Source organism: Lycium barbarum, chromosome 12 (assembly GCF_019175385.1).
Source record: "Lycium barbarum isolate Lr01 chromosome 12, ASM1917538v2, whole genome shotgun sequence".
Lineage (NCBI taxonomy): Eukaryota > Viridiplantae > Streptophyta > Magnoliopsida > Solanales > Solanaceae > Lycium > Lycium barbarum.
In genome coordinates this window covers 80818846-80837528 of record NC_083348.1, presented here as the reverse complement: position 1 = coordinate 80837528, position 18683 = coordinate 80818846, and the positions used below count along the sequence as shown (strand labels likewise).

The window sequence follows — 18683 nt, the reverse complement described above, 5'->3', positions numbered from 1 at the left end:
TAAGTTGAGGGAAATAACCATGGTTGCCCACTGGAATAGAAGCTGATCAAAATCAGTAGTTTTATTTCTAAAAAGTAATGGAGTATATTGGTTAAGTATATAATAGCATGTTGAACTAGCAACAATGATAAATAAACATTTACAGTAAATCTAGATGTCCCACTATTAATCTAAAGTTTAGATAGTTTTTTGTTTTTTTACATTGCTTTTAGAATTAAACTCAAAGGTCTTTTGTAAAATAAAATATTGTCCGGCAGGACCATCCAAAGGCACTTGGTAGAACTTGACAGTATACAAACTGGGCAGAAGTATGAATTACTCATTCATCTCAAAAGAAAAAAGTTCCTACTCCATCTCAATTTTTTCGACGTGCTAATTTGATCCATTCTCTCTTCCAATCAAACTTGATGAATTCAATTTTTTTAAATTACAATTTAACTATTAAAAACTACGAAAAGGAATTATAAGTTGCAAAGTACACTCGTATCAAAATGTGAATTTTTTTTTTTCAATTCTTTTGAGCAGAGCCTCAGTTGACAGTTGGTATTGTGGATGGGTCATGGGTGTAAATACACAATTTCGGGGGGGGGGGGGGGGGGGGGGGGGGGGGGGGATTACATAAATTATCCCTTAAACTCGTTCCAAAAACCACTTATACACCTAAATTTTACGGAGTGAATGGAAAGTCCATTATGGACTAACACTTGCATAGCTTTATCTATTTAGTAGATGGCCCTACTTGAATTGAGTTTTGATTCCTAAGAAATCAATGTCTAAATGCATATCACCCTTTTCACATTTACAATTGAGACCCTACTAACAAAGTGAATGGAATTTGCTTGTTTCTTTCCTTTTCTGTGTCTTTTATCCAACTGGGATGTGAATCCATGTTTCAAGTATTTAAATATACCGCCACATTTTTGCAATCTATGCAATAATCATAAACAACATTTTCTCCCATTCGCTCAAAGAAAATGAGGAAATCATACTCCTCTTTTCAGCTTTTAGCATTTTTGTTATTTGTTCACGTTATAGCTACTTGCTTAGCCTTGAATATTAGCACTGATCAAACTTCTCTTCTAGCCTTGAAAGCCCAAATTACTTCAGACCCTTATCAGATTCTTTCAGAAAACTGGAGTTCATCAAACTCTGTTTGTAACTGGATTGGAATCACTTGTGGCTCTCGTCATCAACGAGTTACTGTACTGAATATTTCTGACATGGGATTTTCGGGTACCATCCCACCACAACTTGGTGACCTTTCTTTTCTTCTTTCGCTTGATCTAAGCTACAACAATTTCCATGGTGAACGTCCACCAGAGTTTTCTCGTTTGCGAAAATTGAGAGTTATTAATCTTAGTTTCAACAACTTCACTGGACAAATTCCTAAATTTTTGGGTGAATTTCAAGACCTTCAAATGTTGTCTCTTGAAAACAATAGTTTCAGTGGGTTCATTCCTCCGTCTATCTCTAACATGAAGAATCTTGGATTCTTGAATTTGAGGTACAACAATCTGGAAGGAAATATTCCAACAGGAATAGCCACTCTTCGGAGTTTAAAATGGTTGAGTTTTGGATTCAATAAACTCAATGGCTCCAATGTGCTCTCCATGTTCAACATCTCGACACTAGAATATTTGGATCTCAGAAATGCTGGTTTAATTGGTGATTTTCCATCTGATTTGTGCCGTCAACTTCCAAGATTGCAAAGGCTTGGACTTAATTTCAACATGTTAAGTGGAGAGATACCAAGAAGCATATCAGAATACTCGGAACTTCAAGTCCTATTGTTGTTGCAAAACAACTTTATCGGAAAAATTCCAAGAGAACTTGGGAAATTACAACTGCTGCAAATCTTAACTCTTGGGTTCAACAAGTTACAAGGTATGTCATGCATAAACTGGCTTATTACAGTTTCCTTTTCCAGTAAAATAAATAAATGGTAATACAAAGAGAGAAATTAGAGCAAGATCAACAACCTTGTTTTTTCATGTATTTCATAAACACTTTATTAACAATATCAACATAGTAAATATTGAAGATATTATTCTGTGTTGAGCACAGCATGCCCTTTTTAGTTTTAACTAGATGGTGATCGAGATTAAGTATTCAATTTTCCTCTCCAAAACAAGCATATATATGCTTTTCACCTGGTGTGAGAATTTGTTACATCATAAAGTAGACCTTTGCTTATACCTGTCCAAGATATATGATAAATTATTTAAAGAGGAATTGATATTTGTTCAACTTAATTTCTAAAAATTTAGTTAATTTTTGCACACAGCTACTTAGGATTTTTATTTGACATTTTTGCATAATAATTTGACAGGAACAATTCCTGATGAGATTGGTGATCTTCATAATTTGAAACAAACGGGCATAGAAAAAAATGCACTAATAGGCTCAATCCCTTTAACCATATTCAACATTTCATCACTTCAAGTTTTATCAATTTGGGACAACAAGCTTGAAGGACCTCTACCAAGAGAGGTTGGAAATTTGACTATGCTTAACGTACTTGATCTTGGAATTAATAACCTAACAGGTATGGAATAATATTTAATCCAACATTATTTCAGAATACTAGTTCTTCGACTACTTCTATTGATGGTAATCTTACTTAATTTTGCAGGTGTAATTCCAGATGAAGTCAGTAACCTTCAAGAGTTGCTGGAGCTGAAGTTGGATTTCAATAACTTTAGTGGGTCGATCCCTATTGGTATATTTAATATCTCAACTCTTGCATCTATTTCACTCACACAAAACCACATTTCAGGTAATCTTCCTTCCACTATAGGCAACGGGGCACCCAATTTGGAACGAATTTTTCTTGGTGCAAATAAAATTGATGGTGTTTTACCTAGTTCCATCTCAAATTTGTCTAAGCTTACTGTTCTCGAACTCAGTACAAATGAACTCACAGGTTCAATTCCTGACTCTCTAGGGAACTTGAGACTTATTGAAATTCTCAACTTGCAAGGTAACGCCTTCACCAGTGAGTTTTCAATGTTGAGTTTTATTACTCCTTTGGCCAATTGTAGACACTTAAGAGAACTGATATTGTCACTCAATCCCCTAAATGCAATACTTCCAAAATCCATAGGCAATCTTTCTTCTCTTCAAACATTTGAGGCAGTAGGCTGTAATCTCAAAGGCCATGTTCCAAATGAAATTGGAAATTTGAGAAATTTATCTTATTTGAAGCTAGATTACAATGTCTCATTCAACAAGTTACACGGTGAAATTTCGAATAGAGGACCTTTTATTGATCTCCCTTACTAGTCTTTTGTGTCGAATGAAGGACTGTGTGGTAACACTCAAAAGCATGTCCCAGGTTGTCCTTCTAGTTTAAAGAATCATCCTCATTCAGAGAAAAAAAGAGTGGTATGGATTATTGTTGCCTCTTCAGTTATCGCTTTAGTAGGGCTTGCGTCGGCAATAGTTTTCGTGTTGATAAGATGTCGTGGTAAACTAGTCATAGGTGAAGATGAGTGGTCGCCTCAGGTAGCACCACAAAGAATTTCTTTCTATGAACTTCAAAGAGCAACGCATGGCTTTGATGAAAATAACTTGTAGGTAGTGGAAGTTTTGGTTCTGTTTACAAAGGGACATTAGAAGATGGGATGATAGTAGCTGTTAAAGTTTCCAATGTGCAGTTGGAAGGAACATTTCAAACCTTTGATAGAGAATGTGAGATCTTACGGAATCTTCGTCATAGAAATCTAACAAAGATCATTAGCAGTTGTTGTAACTTAGATTTTAAAGCATTGGTACTTGAGTACATGCCAAATGTGAGCTTAGACAATTTGCTATATTCTCAAGATTATTCTATAAATATAATGCAACAGTTGAATGCCATGGTCGATGTCGCATCTGCTCTGGAATATCTCCATCATGGTTACTTTGTACCTATTATTCATTGTGATCTGAAGCCTAGCAACGTCTTACTTGACAAAGACATGGTGGGCCACCTGACAGACTTTGGCATTGCAAAGCTTCTAACAAAAGAGAAATCTATTGTTCATACTGCAACCTTTGCCACAATTGGTTACATTGCTTCAGGTGAATTATTAACTTAACTTGTAACAAAGTTTTTTATTAACGCCTTATAAGTTTAGTTGGTGACGTATTTTAATTTTTCTTTTCTAGAATATGGATTGGAAGGCCTTATATCCAAGAGGTCTGATGTTTATAGTTATGGTATAATGTTGCTGGAAACTTTTACAAAGAAGAAACCTAATGATGAAATGTTCACGGGAGATGTGGATTTGAGAAGCTGGGTGCACAGTTCACTTCATGATAAGCTGGATGAAATCATAGATGCTGACTTACTAACAATAGACGAAGAGAACTTAAATGAAAAATTACAGTATTTGTCATCAATCATGGAGTTATCCATGAATTGCACAGCTAAATCTCCAGTTGAAAGGATGAACATGACTGATATTGTAGTAGCATTACAAAAGATCAAGCAACAACTTTCTTCCCAATATTGATCGAACGGCCTAATGATATGACATCAGGTACTTTCCATATCCCTTTTGGGATGTAAAAACAAAGCTGTAAATTTCACTAGTATTTTAACCATCAATAATTGTTCTACAAATGCTATGCAGGAGATTGTGTGGATATTGTAAGTGTCCTTCGTTGAGATGAGTATTTTGTACAATGTGTTGCTAATTTAAGGATCAACAAACTGCAGTGCTTCTTAATTTTAAGCAAAGTGTTCATCATCTGGCTTGTGTTAATGATCATCCATAAAATGACATTGTTGAACTATGATGAGTCATTTACCCATTGCTTTAGTCTTGTCTCCCTGTGAAAATTGGTGTTTTATCAACACGATACCATAGCTGTAGATATCAGCTTTAGCAGAAATGAATCATTCAGCACTATACGCTATTCACGAAATAGAGGTACTTATCATCTTTCAAAGCTAATAAAAACATAATATTTTAATAAAAAATGGTAAAACATGGCTGCAGAAACACTTTGGATGAAGTTGGATATCACAATTACCTTGTGCCATTATCCACGGTTATCCATTGTACTTCTTTGAGCAATAGACGCTCAACAGTTTGAATACATAAAGACGTGGTGCGAGTCCACTGACTCAGTGAATGATAATAAAAATAATCCACAATTTTAACAGGACAAGCAAATTTGGAAATCATAAAGTTCTAGTCCTAGATCCGCCCTACTAAGACTGAATTCTGATGAAGCATTATAACTGCTTTATGTTACACTACACCTCCTGCTCTTTTCTCAAAGTTTTCTTGTGAGAGGAGGTTTTATTCAAAGTCAGCTCCTATTACAGTTCCTATTTAATAGTACTCACAGAAAAGAGTTGCAATCTATACAACAACAAAAACAACATACCAGTATATTCCCATAGGTGGGGTCTGGGGAGGATCGGTTGCACGCAGACCTTACCCCTACCTATATCACCAAATAACTGAACGCTTAAACTCCTATCCTACATCCACCAGATTGATTGGAAGCCATCAATCTTCACCAGATTCTGGTTATCAGTTTTTTCCAGTCAGAAAAAATAATGTTCTATGTTCTGCTATACCAAAAGGCAGCACCCAAAGGTAGATCTTCCAACAACATTCCAACCCAGAATTCATCTGCAGCGCCTAACTTCCAACCTTTCTATCTGTGTGCTTTCTGGCCTTTGTCCTCTAATGTTATTTTCTCAGTTTCCTTTTTGGATTGTTACTCGTTATTTGCTTGTTGTTTCCATTTCTCAGTTGTAATTTGTGTTCTCAGTGATCATAATATACATCAACGTGGTGTTGGCTAATTTGAGTTGTTACAGGTTTCTTGAAAGATTTACTTTTTTTTTTTTTTTTTTTTGAGGACCCTCTAATTTCCCAACTCTTGAAGACATGTATGAATATAAAAAAGAGTTTTCAAATAATCTATTAACAGCTTGTTTGTTTCGTGCACTTGCCTATATATGCTAAAGCTAAACGGGATCTTTGGTCAAACTGATTCAAAGTATAAATGAAGTTCCTAAATAAAAGCATGTGCACATGTCAATCGGCAAAAATCTGCTCTGTCATGTGTTAGCATTTAATTTCTAGATCTTGACTATTTTATCAACCCCTCTTTTTAGTTTTTAGCATGAAGCCTTGCACAATTAACAAAGTCAACCATTGCTAATATTATGTTCTCAATTACTAGTTTAAATAATATAGAACTACTAGCATTATCTTCTCAACTATAAAATTTCATCTGTTCCAGTACGTACAGATTATATAGCTGCAAAAATCCAACCAACAAACACATCAATGGAGAAAACATCCTCCTCCTACTTTCCAGTTCTAGCATTTTTATTAATCTCTCTTCACGTTATTGCAACACGCTTAGCCATCAATATAAGCACCGATCAATCTTCTCTTCTAGCCTTGAAAGCCCACATCACTTCAGATCCTAATCATACTCTTTCCACAAATTGGTCTTCTTCAACCTCAGTTCGCGATTGGATTGGGATCATCTCTGTTAGGATCGGGAGTCCGGGATAGTGCGGAATTAGACAAAACAATCAATTAAAGACAATAACAAGGATAATAGGAGACAAAGATTTAACGTGGTTCGGTCAACTTGACTTACATCTACAACCAAAAGAGGAGCAAATTTATTAACACCAACGAATACAAAAAAGAGTACACAATACAAAAGAGAGTACAAAATTAGAGTAATTAAATACTCTAATATCCCGAAAACCCCAAAAGAATAACCTCACAAGATCACTCTAAGAATGGATTCACAAAAGTGTTTCCCAACACAACTATCTTACAAATACTCTCTATAGAAGAACACAAACTCAACTAAGTGCTTCTCAAAATGGTGTGTCTACTATGGAAGAGAAATCTTCCACTTATTGTAGCAAATCCTTGGGCTCCAAGTAGTAGTAAGAGAAAAGATTTTCTCCTTCACACACAAACTTGCTCTCCAAGAATAAATCAAACTTTGGCTCCAAGAAATACATGTGACCAAGTAAATTGGCACATGCCAAAGAAGGCCACATCTTACACTCTCGTCATCAACGAATTACTGAACTGAATATTTCATACATGGGCTTAACAGGTACAATCCCACCACAACTTAGCAACCTCTCTTTTCTTGTTTCACTTGATCTAAGCGATAATGATTTCTACGGTGAAATTCCACCAGGAGTTTCTCATTTACGAAGATTAAGAGTCATTAATCTTAGTTACAACAACTTCACCGGAGAAATTCCAATAGGACTAGCCACTCTTCCGTGTTTGAAATGGTTCATCTTAGGAAACAATAAACTACTCAATGGCTCCAACATGCTGTCCATATTCAACATCTCGACACTTGAAATTTTGGATCTCAGAACTGCAGGTTTAACTGGTGATTTCCCTTCTAATTTATGTCATCGTCTTCCCAGATTGCAAAAGCTTGCCCTTGGCTCCAACATGTTAAGCGGAGAAGTACCAATAAGCATATATGAATGCACGCAACTTCAACTCCTAATGTTGTTTCGAAATAACTTTGTTGGAACCACTGCAAGAGAATTAGGTTAATTACAACTGCTGCAACATTTAGATCTTGGAGATAACAAGTTTGAAGGTATGTGTTTATCATTTTTCGTGGGAGTTTAACTTTACTTGTAGTATTATTGATTGGATTTAACTTATATACACCAACAACACAATACTTTTTATAGCCTATTTTACCAAACTTCTTAATTTTTTTTAAAAAATATGCATATTTTAGAGAGGTGAAGTGTTTGACCAATCTTTAGAAAATATAAGTGCTCTTAAATAGTAGAAAAAAGAAAATTTGTTTGTTTTCACTAATTGCTCAGTTGCTTCTGCTCTCAGTTTGTATACTTATAGCCTGTTTGATCAAGCTTCCGCAAAGTTAAAAGCATTTTTTTAATTTTTAAGAAATGCTTATATTTTATAGTTTTTTTTTTAACCCATCCCCCAGGAGCTCTCCTTTGCTCCCTTGGTGACTCGAACATTTAAGAAGTGCTTATATTTTATAGTTGAGTTGTTTGGTCAAGCTTTTAAGCAAAAAATAAGTGTTTTGGAGTAATAGCAGAAAATGTAATTCTAGAAATTTTTCTTCTTTATGTTCTTAAGAAAATTTCTTAAGGTTGTCGCCACTTTTGATTTGTAAAAGGACGTTTGCTTGATCTAAGCTTCCATGGCTCCACCAAAAGCCCCCTTTTTTTTCTTCTCACGTCACATGTAGCTCAAAAGAACCTTGTGTTATTGCTGGGAAAATGAGTCATGACCTTTTTAAGCCATCATTTATACCCCTTTGGGTCCACCATCTCTTATGCCCATATTCCTTACTCTAGGTTTCATTAATCATCATCACTGATGTAATGTTAAAATCATACATAAATGCTGCCACAATATTAATTAATTTAAAAGACTAACATGGTTGGCATCTCACCATCATACCCTTCCAAATTATACCATATATTTCCTCCGTTTCAATTTATGTGAACCTTTTCAGAGTACGAGGGTTAAACTTTATAACTTTGACCTTAAATTTTGACATAGATTTTTCAAGTTTGTAAAAATAAAATTTATATATTTAGAAACTACATTAAAAGTACTATAAGTCATGATAATTTATAATTCAAATAATTTAGAAAAAATGCAAGGAAAACGTGGTCAAAGAACCACCTCGTAGACTCCCCAAATTGTAAAGGGTTCACATAAATTGAAACAAAGGAAGTATATATTTTCATACCCCAAACACTTCACCGTCTTCTTAGGAGTCAGTTTACATCTTCGTGACATATTAAGCATATCAATAAGGTAATTAATTGGCCCGATTAAATTTTCAAAACTTACGGGGCTTTATATTGTTTCCCACTTAGGAACATTCACCCTCGAATGATGGGCTATAATCGTTCTTAGAGCTTGGTAGGAACTTTACTCTTTATGTATGGTTAGTTTGATTTTCTATTAGTATTATTGAATAGAATTTTCTATTAGTATTATTGAATAGAAGTTAAGCTTTTGTTCAGTATATGAATTTTTATGTGACATTTTTGTTTAACAATACGACAAGCACAATTCCTGATGAGATCGGTCATCTTTATAACTTGAAGAAGTTAATCATGGAAAAAAATGAATTAAGAGGCTCAATCCCTTTAACCATATTCAACATTTCATCACTTGAAATGTTATATATGAGTGGTAACATGCTTGAAGGACCTTTAGCAAGAGACGTTGGCAATTTGACTATGCTTAACGTACTTGATCTTTCAATGAATAACCTGACAGGTATGGAAAAGTATCTAATTCGTAGCATGTTAGAATTTCAGGTTTTTGGATACTTCTACTTTTGCTAAGCTTACTGAATTTTGCAGGTGTAATTCCGGATGAAGTCGGCAACCTTCAAGGGTTAGCAGAGCTTTCATTCTATTTGAATAACTTTAATGGGTCGATCCCTATTGGTATCTTCAATATCTCAACTCTTGTAATTATTTCACTCACAGATAACCGCTTAGATAATCTTCCTTCCACTATAGGCCATGGGTTACCTAATGTTGAAGGAATATTTCTAGGTGGAAACAACATTAATGGTGTCTTACCTCGTTCCATCTCAAATTTGTCTAATGTCGCGCGCTAGTCTCAATCTCCTAGACAATAAACTTACAGGTTCAATTCCTGAATCACTAGGAAATTTAAGACTACTTAAAGTTCTCAACTTGTATGGTAACTCGTTCACAAGTGCATTGAGCGTTATTACTCCTTTGGCCAATTGTAAACACTTGAGAAGATTGATATTGTCTTTGAATATCGTAAATGCAATGGTTCCTAAATCCATTGGCAATCTCTCCTCTTCAAATGCTTTCGGCAGTAAGTTGTAACCTCAAAGGCAATGTTCCAAGTGAGATAGGAAATTTGAGAAATTTATCTTATTTAGATCTGGAGCATAATGACTTGACTGGCATTGTCCCAACGACAATTAGTCCTTTGAAAAACCTTCAATGGCTTTCACTTGGTGCAAACAGAATAAGTAGTCGTTTTCCAATTGTTTTATGTGAGCTATCCAACTTGGGAATGCTAAACCTTTCACAAAATCAAATGTGGGGAAGTATTCCTAGTTGCTTGGGGAATAAGACTTCTCTATGGGAGCTTTATCTTGATTCCAATAACTTCACTGCTAGCATACCTTCAAGTCTATGGAACCTCAAAGGCATCTTGAAGTTAAATTTGTCTTTGAATTTGTTCAATGGTTCTCTACCACAGGAAATTGGAAACCTCAAAGCTGCAATACTTCTGGATCTTTCTAGAAACCATATCTCAAGCATCATTCCTAGTACAACGGGAGGTCTGCAAAAATTGATTCAACTATCTTTGGCTGACAACAGAATTGAAGGACCCATTCCTGAGACATTTGGGGAACTTATAAATTTGGAATCATTGGATCTTTCATAACACTATGTCTGGTGTGATACCAAAGTCATTAGGGGCACTTAGGCATAGACTCCTTTAATGTCTCATTCAACAGGTTACACGGGGAAATTCCGAGTGCAGGACCTTTTGTTCATCTCACTTACCAGTCTTTCATGTCGAATGAAGGATTGTGCAGTAATTCTCAAAAGCATATCCCAGATTGTCACTCAAATTTATACAATCGTTCAAATTCAAAGAAAAGAAGAGTGATATAGATTGTAGTTGCTTCTTCAGTCATCTTTACAACAGGGCTTGCTTTAGCAATAGTTTTTTTGTTGATGAGACGTCAGGGTAAAACAGTCAGTGCTAAAGATGAGTGGTCTCTTGAGGTAGCACCACAAAGAATTTCTTACTATGAACTTCATGGAGCAACTCAGGGCTTTGATGAAAATAACTTGCTAGGTAGTGGAGGTTTTGGTTCTGTTTACAAAGGGACATTGGAAGATGGGATAATAGTAGTTATTAAAGTTTTCAATGTGCAGATGGAAGGAACATTTCAAACCTTTGATAGAGAATGTGAGATCTTGCGGAATCTTCGTCATAGAAATCTCACCAAGATCATAAGCAGTTGTTGTAACTTGGATTTCAAAGCACTGATACTTGAGTACATGCCGCATAAGAGCTTAGACCAGCTGCTGTATTCCCAAGATTATTGTTTAAACACAATGCAAAGATTATGATAGAAACTAAGAGTTTACCAAAACATAGATAACGGACCAGGTTCCTTATCTGTTCCCTCAAGCAAAAAAATAGAAAGTAAATGAGACACAACATTTACGTGTAAAACTCCTTGCTCAAGGGATTAAAAACCACGACCTACACCAGTAGGATTTCCAACTTCACTAACTGAGCAACGTTTTCAGATTACAAGCCTTTTGCAACCAACGAATTAGCCCACTAATCACCCCTCCCCCCCCCCCCCCCCCCCCCCACCCCAAAACAATACTTTATTGCAAGCACTCTCTTGACTGACTCTAGCCAAGAACCAACTGATTCAACTAACTCTAACCGAACCTCAACTCACCATAACTAACTATAGTCAGGTGTTTACACAAAAAACTTAATAAACCAAATATCTACAAAAGCCCTTCTTAAAAGAACTGTAGGTTTACAATATTTAGACCAAGAGGACAAAGACTAAACTATTTTAACAGTCAAAGTATATAATAAGGATTACAATACCTCATTTTAACCGGTCAAAATACAGTACAACATATTATTTAGCTTAAGGAGTCGCCACCTAATAATTTTAACGGTGAATTAGAATACTTAATTATTAATTAATAAATGCTAAAAAATTAACTTCAATTAATGATCTACTTAACTAACGTGATTCTAGGTAAGAGTTCTAATTATCCTAAAGGGAAGGGGTTAAGCATCCTTTTAAGATCCGTTAAGTACGGTTAACCGACTAAACTTAGGTTAATCAAAAATATTAAAATATATTACTAAAATATTTTAAGGAAAATAAGTCTATTATAACTAGGTGCAAATTAGCTTTAAAAAATATAGTAATGCTTAAAATTTATTTATTTTAAGTATAAAATCCCAAACGAGGTGAACGTAAAGCCATTGCTATTAAAATGGGGATCAAATGGGTTGAAAAACTCTGATTTTTTAACGTATCAAAAGAGCTTGAAGGTATTTGTTTCCAATTAAAATTAAAACACCAAACATTAACTTGCTTACAGGGTTTAAAATAAATTTTGAACTTGAACTAGGTTCTTAGAAAAAAGTTACTTTCATTTGGAATGCAAAGGAATTCAGTTCCAGTTATTTAAACTTTTAAAAGAAAATGGTGGGTTTGATGGACCGAAAATATGGCGTTAAACCGCAAGTACAAAGCCAGAATAATTCATCTCAAATTCCCCATATGAATCAAATCTTTTCTTAACTCATCATTTGCAACATACTTCAATGAATTCACCGTGCAGTATCCGAACTTGAAAAGAGTAAGTTTGAAAGAATTAATTTTGGAAAGGTTTGTGATGCTTAGATCTGGAGCAAGAAATGTACTTAAAAAACATGCAAAGATCATTCTTTAAAAAAGTTTGAACCTCCTGTGAATAAAGAAAAGAAACACATTTCATGTTGAAGTACTTCTTTAAAATTGAACTTTAAAAAAAAATAGGAACTTGGAGTAGTGTTCTGGGAATTATTACTTTCTATATTCACTAAAATAATATTCCCCATATCCTCTCTAATTTAAGTGTTTTAAGGTCAATAATCTTACGGGAATCAAATAAAACATTCACAAATAAGAAACTAAAAAAACAGTTAGTAATCTTAAGACGAGCAAAATGCAACAGTAGCTCCTTTCTTCTCCCCTCTTCTCCATGCTTTTATTCAGATGTTTTCAAGAGAGGAGAGAACTGAATGTAGAATAGACACGGATTCAAAATCTAGCGGCGATATCGAATCTCGGAATGAGAAATTTTGTGGCGGCGAGAGTTTTCTTATGAAGACTCCATTTACTCCCGCAGTGTACATGAAAAGAAAAATATAATAAGGATTAGAAACGTACGTAATTGTTAAATAAGGCAAATATAAACACATATGAGTGTTAAACTTCCAAATACACACGTTAACAGTAGGCATAAAGAAAGTTGCAGCAGATCTTAAAAATCGTTCGGACACCTAACTAATACATGCATTCTGCTATAACTATATGTTGACAAAAGAATTTTTTGGGTAGTATTTTCTGGTATGCCAAACATTAGACAAACATCTCATACAATCTAGTCTTAAACTAAACCCAAAGCAACGCACCTTATCATTAAACTGGTAACAAAAACTTATTAGATAGCGAAGGAATAATCTTACATGGATAACATACACATACAAACGTATCTGTTCAACATCTAGCATTTACTCAGTTAACTGTGGAAAGGCTCTTGGTAGTACTATAGCTTTAAATACATAACACCACTTCAATTTATGACTCGATATTGAGCAAAGCCCAGCAAACCGATTACGAGACTTCAATCAATTAGTTCAATTAGTACATGGTTCAAAGACATAATTGGAAACTCCAGGTTGTTAAATTCAACTGTCTCAAACAAATAATGGCAAGAATAACTAAAACTCAACCTATCATATCAAAAGGCAGTTATCTTTTATTGCGTTTTCACAAATCAGGCTAGGATTAAACAACTTCCAAGATCAGCGTTTCAAACACTTTAATACCAGCTATCGAAAACATTAAAGCTATAGATTAAATATAATGACTCTTCCATTCACCCAAATATTCGACGGCGAGTTAAAGGCACCGCATGACTTCTCAATACATGAAATATCACGACAGTTAAGGCGAGTTTTATATCAGTTGCTCCAAAAGAAAATGAATACACCTATGGAGTGGTTTTCTTTTTTAACAGAATAAGCAACAAAATCTTGAATCTACGAACAAGGTGAGATGGTATATATTCTGCCTAATTTGCAAAGTTCCCTACCATAGATAGCACAATCATTTAGACAACGGGCTGCAATAAATTCTCATTTTATTGCCAGACTATGGGAAGCGAGGTATCGATGAAAACATTTCAGCAAAATGCTTTTTTTTTTTTGATAAACAGTAGATTAACTCTAACATCTCTCTTCCTATGTTAGGCAAACAAAGAGTTAACAACTCTGTCATTTATTTTTAAGGCAAGAGTCACATTAAAGTAAACAGGGGTATATAATGGCTTTTCCTTCATAGCAACTAATTATGGATACTAAATTATATAAAATTTAAGGCAGCACGCCATAGATAACACATCAGAAAAAATAGAACAATGAATTTAATGTCATGGTTTCTACTTTCCAGTTGTACAAGCACAAGTTCGAATTTGCGGCATATGAAGTACAACAATAACTTTGGCCTAGAACCTTAGATGCAACACACTAAACAAACAGAATCTGATTTCATAACTTCAAGTAAAAATTAAAACGAATCTGCTGAGCATGGTGCTTTTGTAACCTAAGCAAGACTCGTTCATCTTGACATCTAACTAAATGTGCAGTGACAAGAGGCGATTAGCACCTCAGTAAAGTAATACGACACCAAAAGAAAGTACCCCCCTTTTTTTTATATCTGGAAAGAAAATACCCTTTTTTAATTAATGTAGGAAGAAAGTATCTTTTTATTAATATAGAAGAAAAGCACCCCTTTTTTAAACTACATATGGAAAGAAAGCACCCTTTTTATTAACAGTGGAAAGAAAAATACCTTTTTTACCACAAAAGCAAGAATTCTAAAACATTATTCTAACATAACATTCAGCGGAGTACAAATCCCAACGGTGTGATTTCAGTGCGATGCTAACTTACACATTATATATTTTACATACAACAAGACTATATGAAAGAAAAACAGATTGTTCCACATAATGATTCAGAAACAATAATCACAAGTCCTAACGGCACAGTTTCAAGCGTATGCGAAGGTTTAGAGTCACAGATAAGAGGAAATGTATCCTTCGCATAATTTAAATTTATCTATATTGAGAATATACTCCGACATAGCTGACCGAAAAATGGGCACACAAGGACATGATTTCGAAAACTACAACATAAGAAAGAACTGAACTTAATTCTTAATAATTAAACTACGAGATAGGAATTCATATCTCAAAACTAAACTGAAATCTAGACTAACAATCGAATCAACAAGAATGGTGACATAGAACTTTGAAGCATCAAAAATCAACAGGAGACATGCTGAATTCTCGACTCTACATTCAAAATATGAAACACAAGGAAGCCAACGACACCCTCGCAATATGCACAGAGCAAAAACATATTTGGTTGAGCATCGAATAGTCTATACAGCTAGAAATGAACTTGCCGCAACATATGATTTTTTAAAAGAAAACAGGACAGCGGTTAAAAATAGTTTAACATGTGATGTTTTTAACAGAAGAAAATGAACATAGGATGTCGATTTGAATCAATGATCAACTAAGGTTCTACTATGTATTTATTTTTTGGTAACGTCGAAACACGAAAGCAATTAACATGAAACTAACAGTAGGTCCACAACAAAACTTCGTCCAGATTTCGTGTGCAGTGAACTAGGGGTTTAGTCGTCTTCGATTCGTCACCAAAGATGGAAAAAACAAGAAAGGCTTAAGCAAAGAGATTCTAATACTGAGAGCTAGAAACTTAAAGCTGTAAGGAGGTTTTGAAAGCTAATCAATTCTTTAGGAAATCAGGCTGTGGTTATGAACTTGAGAATTTCAAAGGGGTGGATTCCAACTCTCAAAACTCTTTCCAATTGCAATCTATTTATAGATGAAAAATGAGTGTTTGAATCTAAAAATAGCCGTTTTAGAGGGAGCAAGATGAGAAAAAGGTAATATGAAAACTTATCCCAAAATCTGGATTAGTTGGCCTCTGTTCGGGCTAGATTTGAGCGACATTTCTACTGCCAGTGAAGATCTTGTTGAATCCACATAAATTCATATCAATCGAAGTCAACTATTGTGGCTAGCCTCCTACTAGGGTTTTGAAAGGAGAAGAGAGGGTGAAGAAAATATACGGCTCGCATTGTGTGAAATCAAAGACAAAATTGGGCTGTAGACTTATTAGGCTAGGAGACCGTCGGATGAAATCGATCAACGGTTAGCATTCTATCTGGAAAATAAGTAAAAGAAAAGAGTGTGCTACGTACATACATACTTTTGAAGAATAGATCCGGATTTTCCATACTTTTTCACTTCAAATTAATTAAAATGTGCTTCTTTTGTCCTAATTAATTCTCCAAAATATATTTTATATGTAAATTATCATATGATGATTTGTCATATTTATATATAGCTCAAAATAAAAATGAAATGAGTGATACTATTAATAAATCAATTAAAGCAGCGATAACATAATCAAGTGAAATATGGAATGTTAATATTGAAACTAGAAATGTATTGAAACAAGCCCAAATATTTTATTAAATATAAATTATATATATGAAGCATAATACTAATAAATTAGCACGGGTATATATGGTTCAAGATAAAGAAACGAATTATAAAATTGGACGATAATATGATAAAAATGGTTAAGTTAAAACTGAAATAGATATAATATAATAAATACTATGAAGCATTAATAAGGACACTAGAATTTGTTTAAATTTGTGTCAAATATAGGAAAAACTATTTTGGTAAATTATCAAAGACTAAGAAGCACAGAGAAATTAATTGAAGGAAAAAGGAGGGCTGAAAATTGGGTGTCAACATAAACAACTTGGGACTTAAGACATCTTCAGTCTTGCGATTTGGTCCTTGGAGTTATTTAGTCTTGATCTTGAAAGCTCAGAGAAAACAGTGACAGCTGCTCTTTTCAACAATGAGAATAATATGATTTGAAGTACTAGGTCAAACAAATGCCAACATGTTGTTTATATAGGGAACCAATGAAAGCATGTGAGGATCATGTGTGTGGCATGTGATATAGATAGAGACGTTACAATGATCCTTATCTTTTAGCCGACATGCAGCTACTGTTCCGCTGTGGCTCTGCAAGTCGGAACAGTGCCACAGCTTCACAGCTGTCACGTTCGTACAGTGCCCTGGGGACCTGATCAAGGACCTGGTCCTTGGTGTATGTGTGAATCATCAAAACTATGAAATGTTATAACTCATCAGATTGAGTATCATGATCGATGTTGCATCTGCTTTGGAATATCTCCATCATGGTTACTCAGTACCGATTATTCACTGTGATATGAAGCCTACCAACGTGTTACTTGACAATGACATGGTGGGATACCTGACTGACTTTGGCATTGCAAAACTTTTAACTAACAAAGAATCTATTGCTCACACTATAACCTTTGCCGCAATTGGTTACATCGCTCCAGGTGAATTATTTATGTAACTTGTAACAATGTTGTGGATTAACGCGTTACAACTTTATTTCCAGACATTTTTTAATTTTTCTTTTTTAGAGTATGGTTTGGAAGGCCTTATATCCAAGAGGGTCAGATGTTTATAGTTATGGTATCATGCTACTGGAAACTTTTACCAAGAAGAAACCTAATGATGAAATGTTCACGGGAGATTTGAATTTGAGAAGTTGCATGCATAATTCGCTTCCGATGAGCTGGATCAAATTATAGATGCTGACTTATTAAGAGTCTGTTTGGATGGGCTTATGCCTATAAGCTGCAAACAGCTTATAAGCTAAAAAAAATAAGTTGGGGTAGTCTAACTTATTTTTTTTGACTTATAGGCTGTTTTCAGCTTATAAGCTGCTTTAGATAAGCTAAAGTCAAATAGGCCCAATTATTTTTTGAGCTTATTTTAAGCACAAAATGACTTTAAGCTGGCCAGCCAAACACTCAAAAAAGCTGAAAACAGCTTATAAGCAACTTATAAGCCAATCCAAACGGACTCTAACACTAGATGAAAAAAACTCCAACCAAAAGTTACAATGTGTATCATCCATCCCATCATGGAGTGAGCCATGAATTGCACAGCTAATATTCCAGTTGAAAGGATGAAAATGACTGATGTTGTAGCATCATTGAAAAAGATCAAACAGAAGCTTTGTTCCTGTTATTGGATTACCTAACGACATGACATCGGGTACTTTCCATATCCATTTTGGCAAAAAAGTGTTATTAAGTTCAGTAGCATTTAAACATTAGTAATTGTTCCTCGAATTTTATTGCAGTGAATTGTGTGGCTATTGGAAGTTAAAAGGATGGAAGCTCATTTACTTCATTCTTCAACAAGTTACCACAATTTCGGAGACTACTGTTATAAAATGCCACAGATATAGCTTGTGTACCGTTTTCTTATTCTTGATGATCCATATTTGTTTTAAGAAATTAAACTTTATACTCCAATTTTGTGCATAATCATAACAAAATTATTTTTCCTTGATCTCATTTGCTACCAATCTACTATACAACTCCCTAGCATGTTATACTATGTATCTCTCTTGTAGCAACGGACAGAACCTTTCCATTAGATTTCTAAGTAACCTCCTCTTGGAAATCTAATGAACATGGCATGCAAGTTATTTAAACAAAAAGGACAAATATATAGACAGACACATAACTTGTCCATATTTTTCATCATGCGACGGTAAAGGCAGTGGCTAACTGTCGCCGGATGTCGAGCTCTGCAAATTACTTTTTCTTTTATGAGCTGCCAGTCGAAAAAATGGTCATTCTGACCATGCTGGGCAAAAAACAAACTCTTCGTGTGCTAAAATTATGGTCTTACCTTGCTA

At 34.6% G+C, this 18683-nt stretch overlaps 4 protein-coding genes across 6 annotated transcripts; all 4 read left to right on the top strand.

Annotated features, from left to right (window-relative positions):
- The first annotated feature begins 735 nt into the window (after nt 1–735).
- On the top strand, nt 736–9774 carry LOC132623254 (probable LRR receptor-like serine/threonine-protein kinase At3g47570). Of its 3 annotated transcripts, none has more exons than XM_060337986.1 (6): nt 736–1884; nt 2330–2545; nt 2633–2776; nt 3577–4062; nt 4150–4523; nt 7424–9774. In XM_060337986.1, exons 1-5 carry the CDS (start codon nt 975–977, stop codon nt 4494–4496), a joined length of 2103 nt encoding a protein of 700 aa, XP_060193969.1. In that variant the 5' UTR covers nt 736–974; the 3' UTR covers nt 4497–4523; nt 7424–9774. The 3 variants fall into 3 exon arrangements, with proteins under 3 accessions (XP_060193969.1, XP_060193968.1, XP_060193970.1); XM_060337985.1 differs by lacking the exon at nt 7424–9774 and adding an exon at nt 4617–4756; XM_060337987.1 differs by lacking the exon at nt 7424–9774 and having other exon boundaries at nt 738–1884; nt 2633–2719; nt 4150–4756.
- On the top strand, nt 9029–9633 carry LOC132624511 (probable LRR receptor-like serine/threonine-protein kinase At3g47570). Its single transcript, XM_060339278.1, has 2 exons — nt 9029–9284; nt 9371–9633. Exons 1-2 carry the CDS (start codon nt 9029–9031, stop codon nt 9631–9633), a joined length of 519 nt encoding a protein of 172 aa, XP_060195261.1.
- A 35-nt stretch (nt 9775–9809) lies between the features above and the next one.
- LOC132624509 (LRR receptor-like serine/threonine-protein kinase ERL1) lies at nt 9810–10445 on the top strand. Its single transcript, XM_060339277.1, has one exon. It carries the CDS (start codon nt 9810–9812, stop codon nt 10443–10445), a length of 636 nt encoding a protein of 211 aa, XP_060195260.1.
- A 283-nt stretch (nt 10446–10728) lies between these two features.
- On the top strand, nt 10729–17321 carry LOC132624508 (probable LRR receptor-like serine/threonine-protein kinase At3g47570). Its single transcript, XM_060339276.1, has 2 exons — nt 10729–11134; nt 17088–17321. The coding sequence occupies exons 1-2, from the start codon at nt 10742–10744 to the stop codon at nt 17319–17321; spliced, it is 627 nt and encodes a 208-aa protein (XP_060195259.1). The 5' UTR covers nt 10729–10741.
- The last annotated feature ends 1362 nt before the right edge of the window (nt 17322–18683 follow it).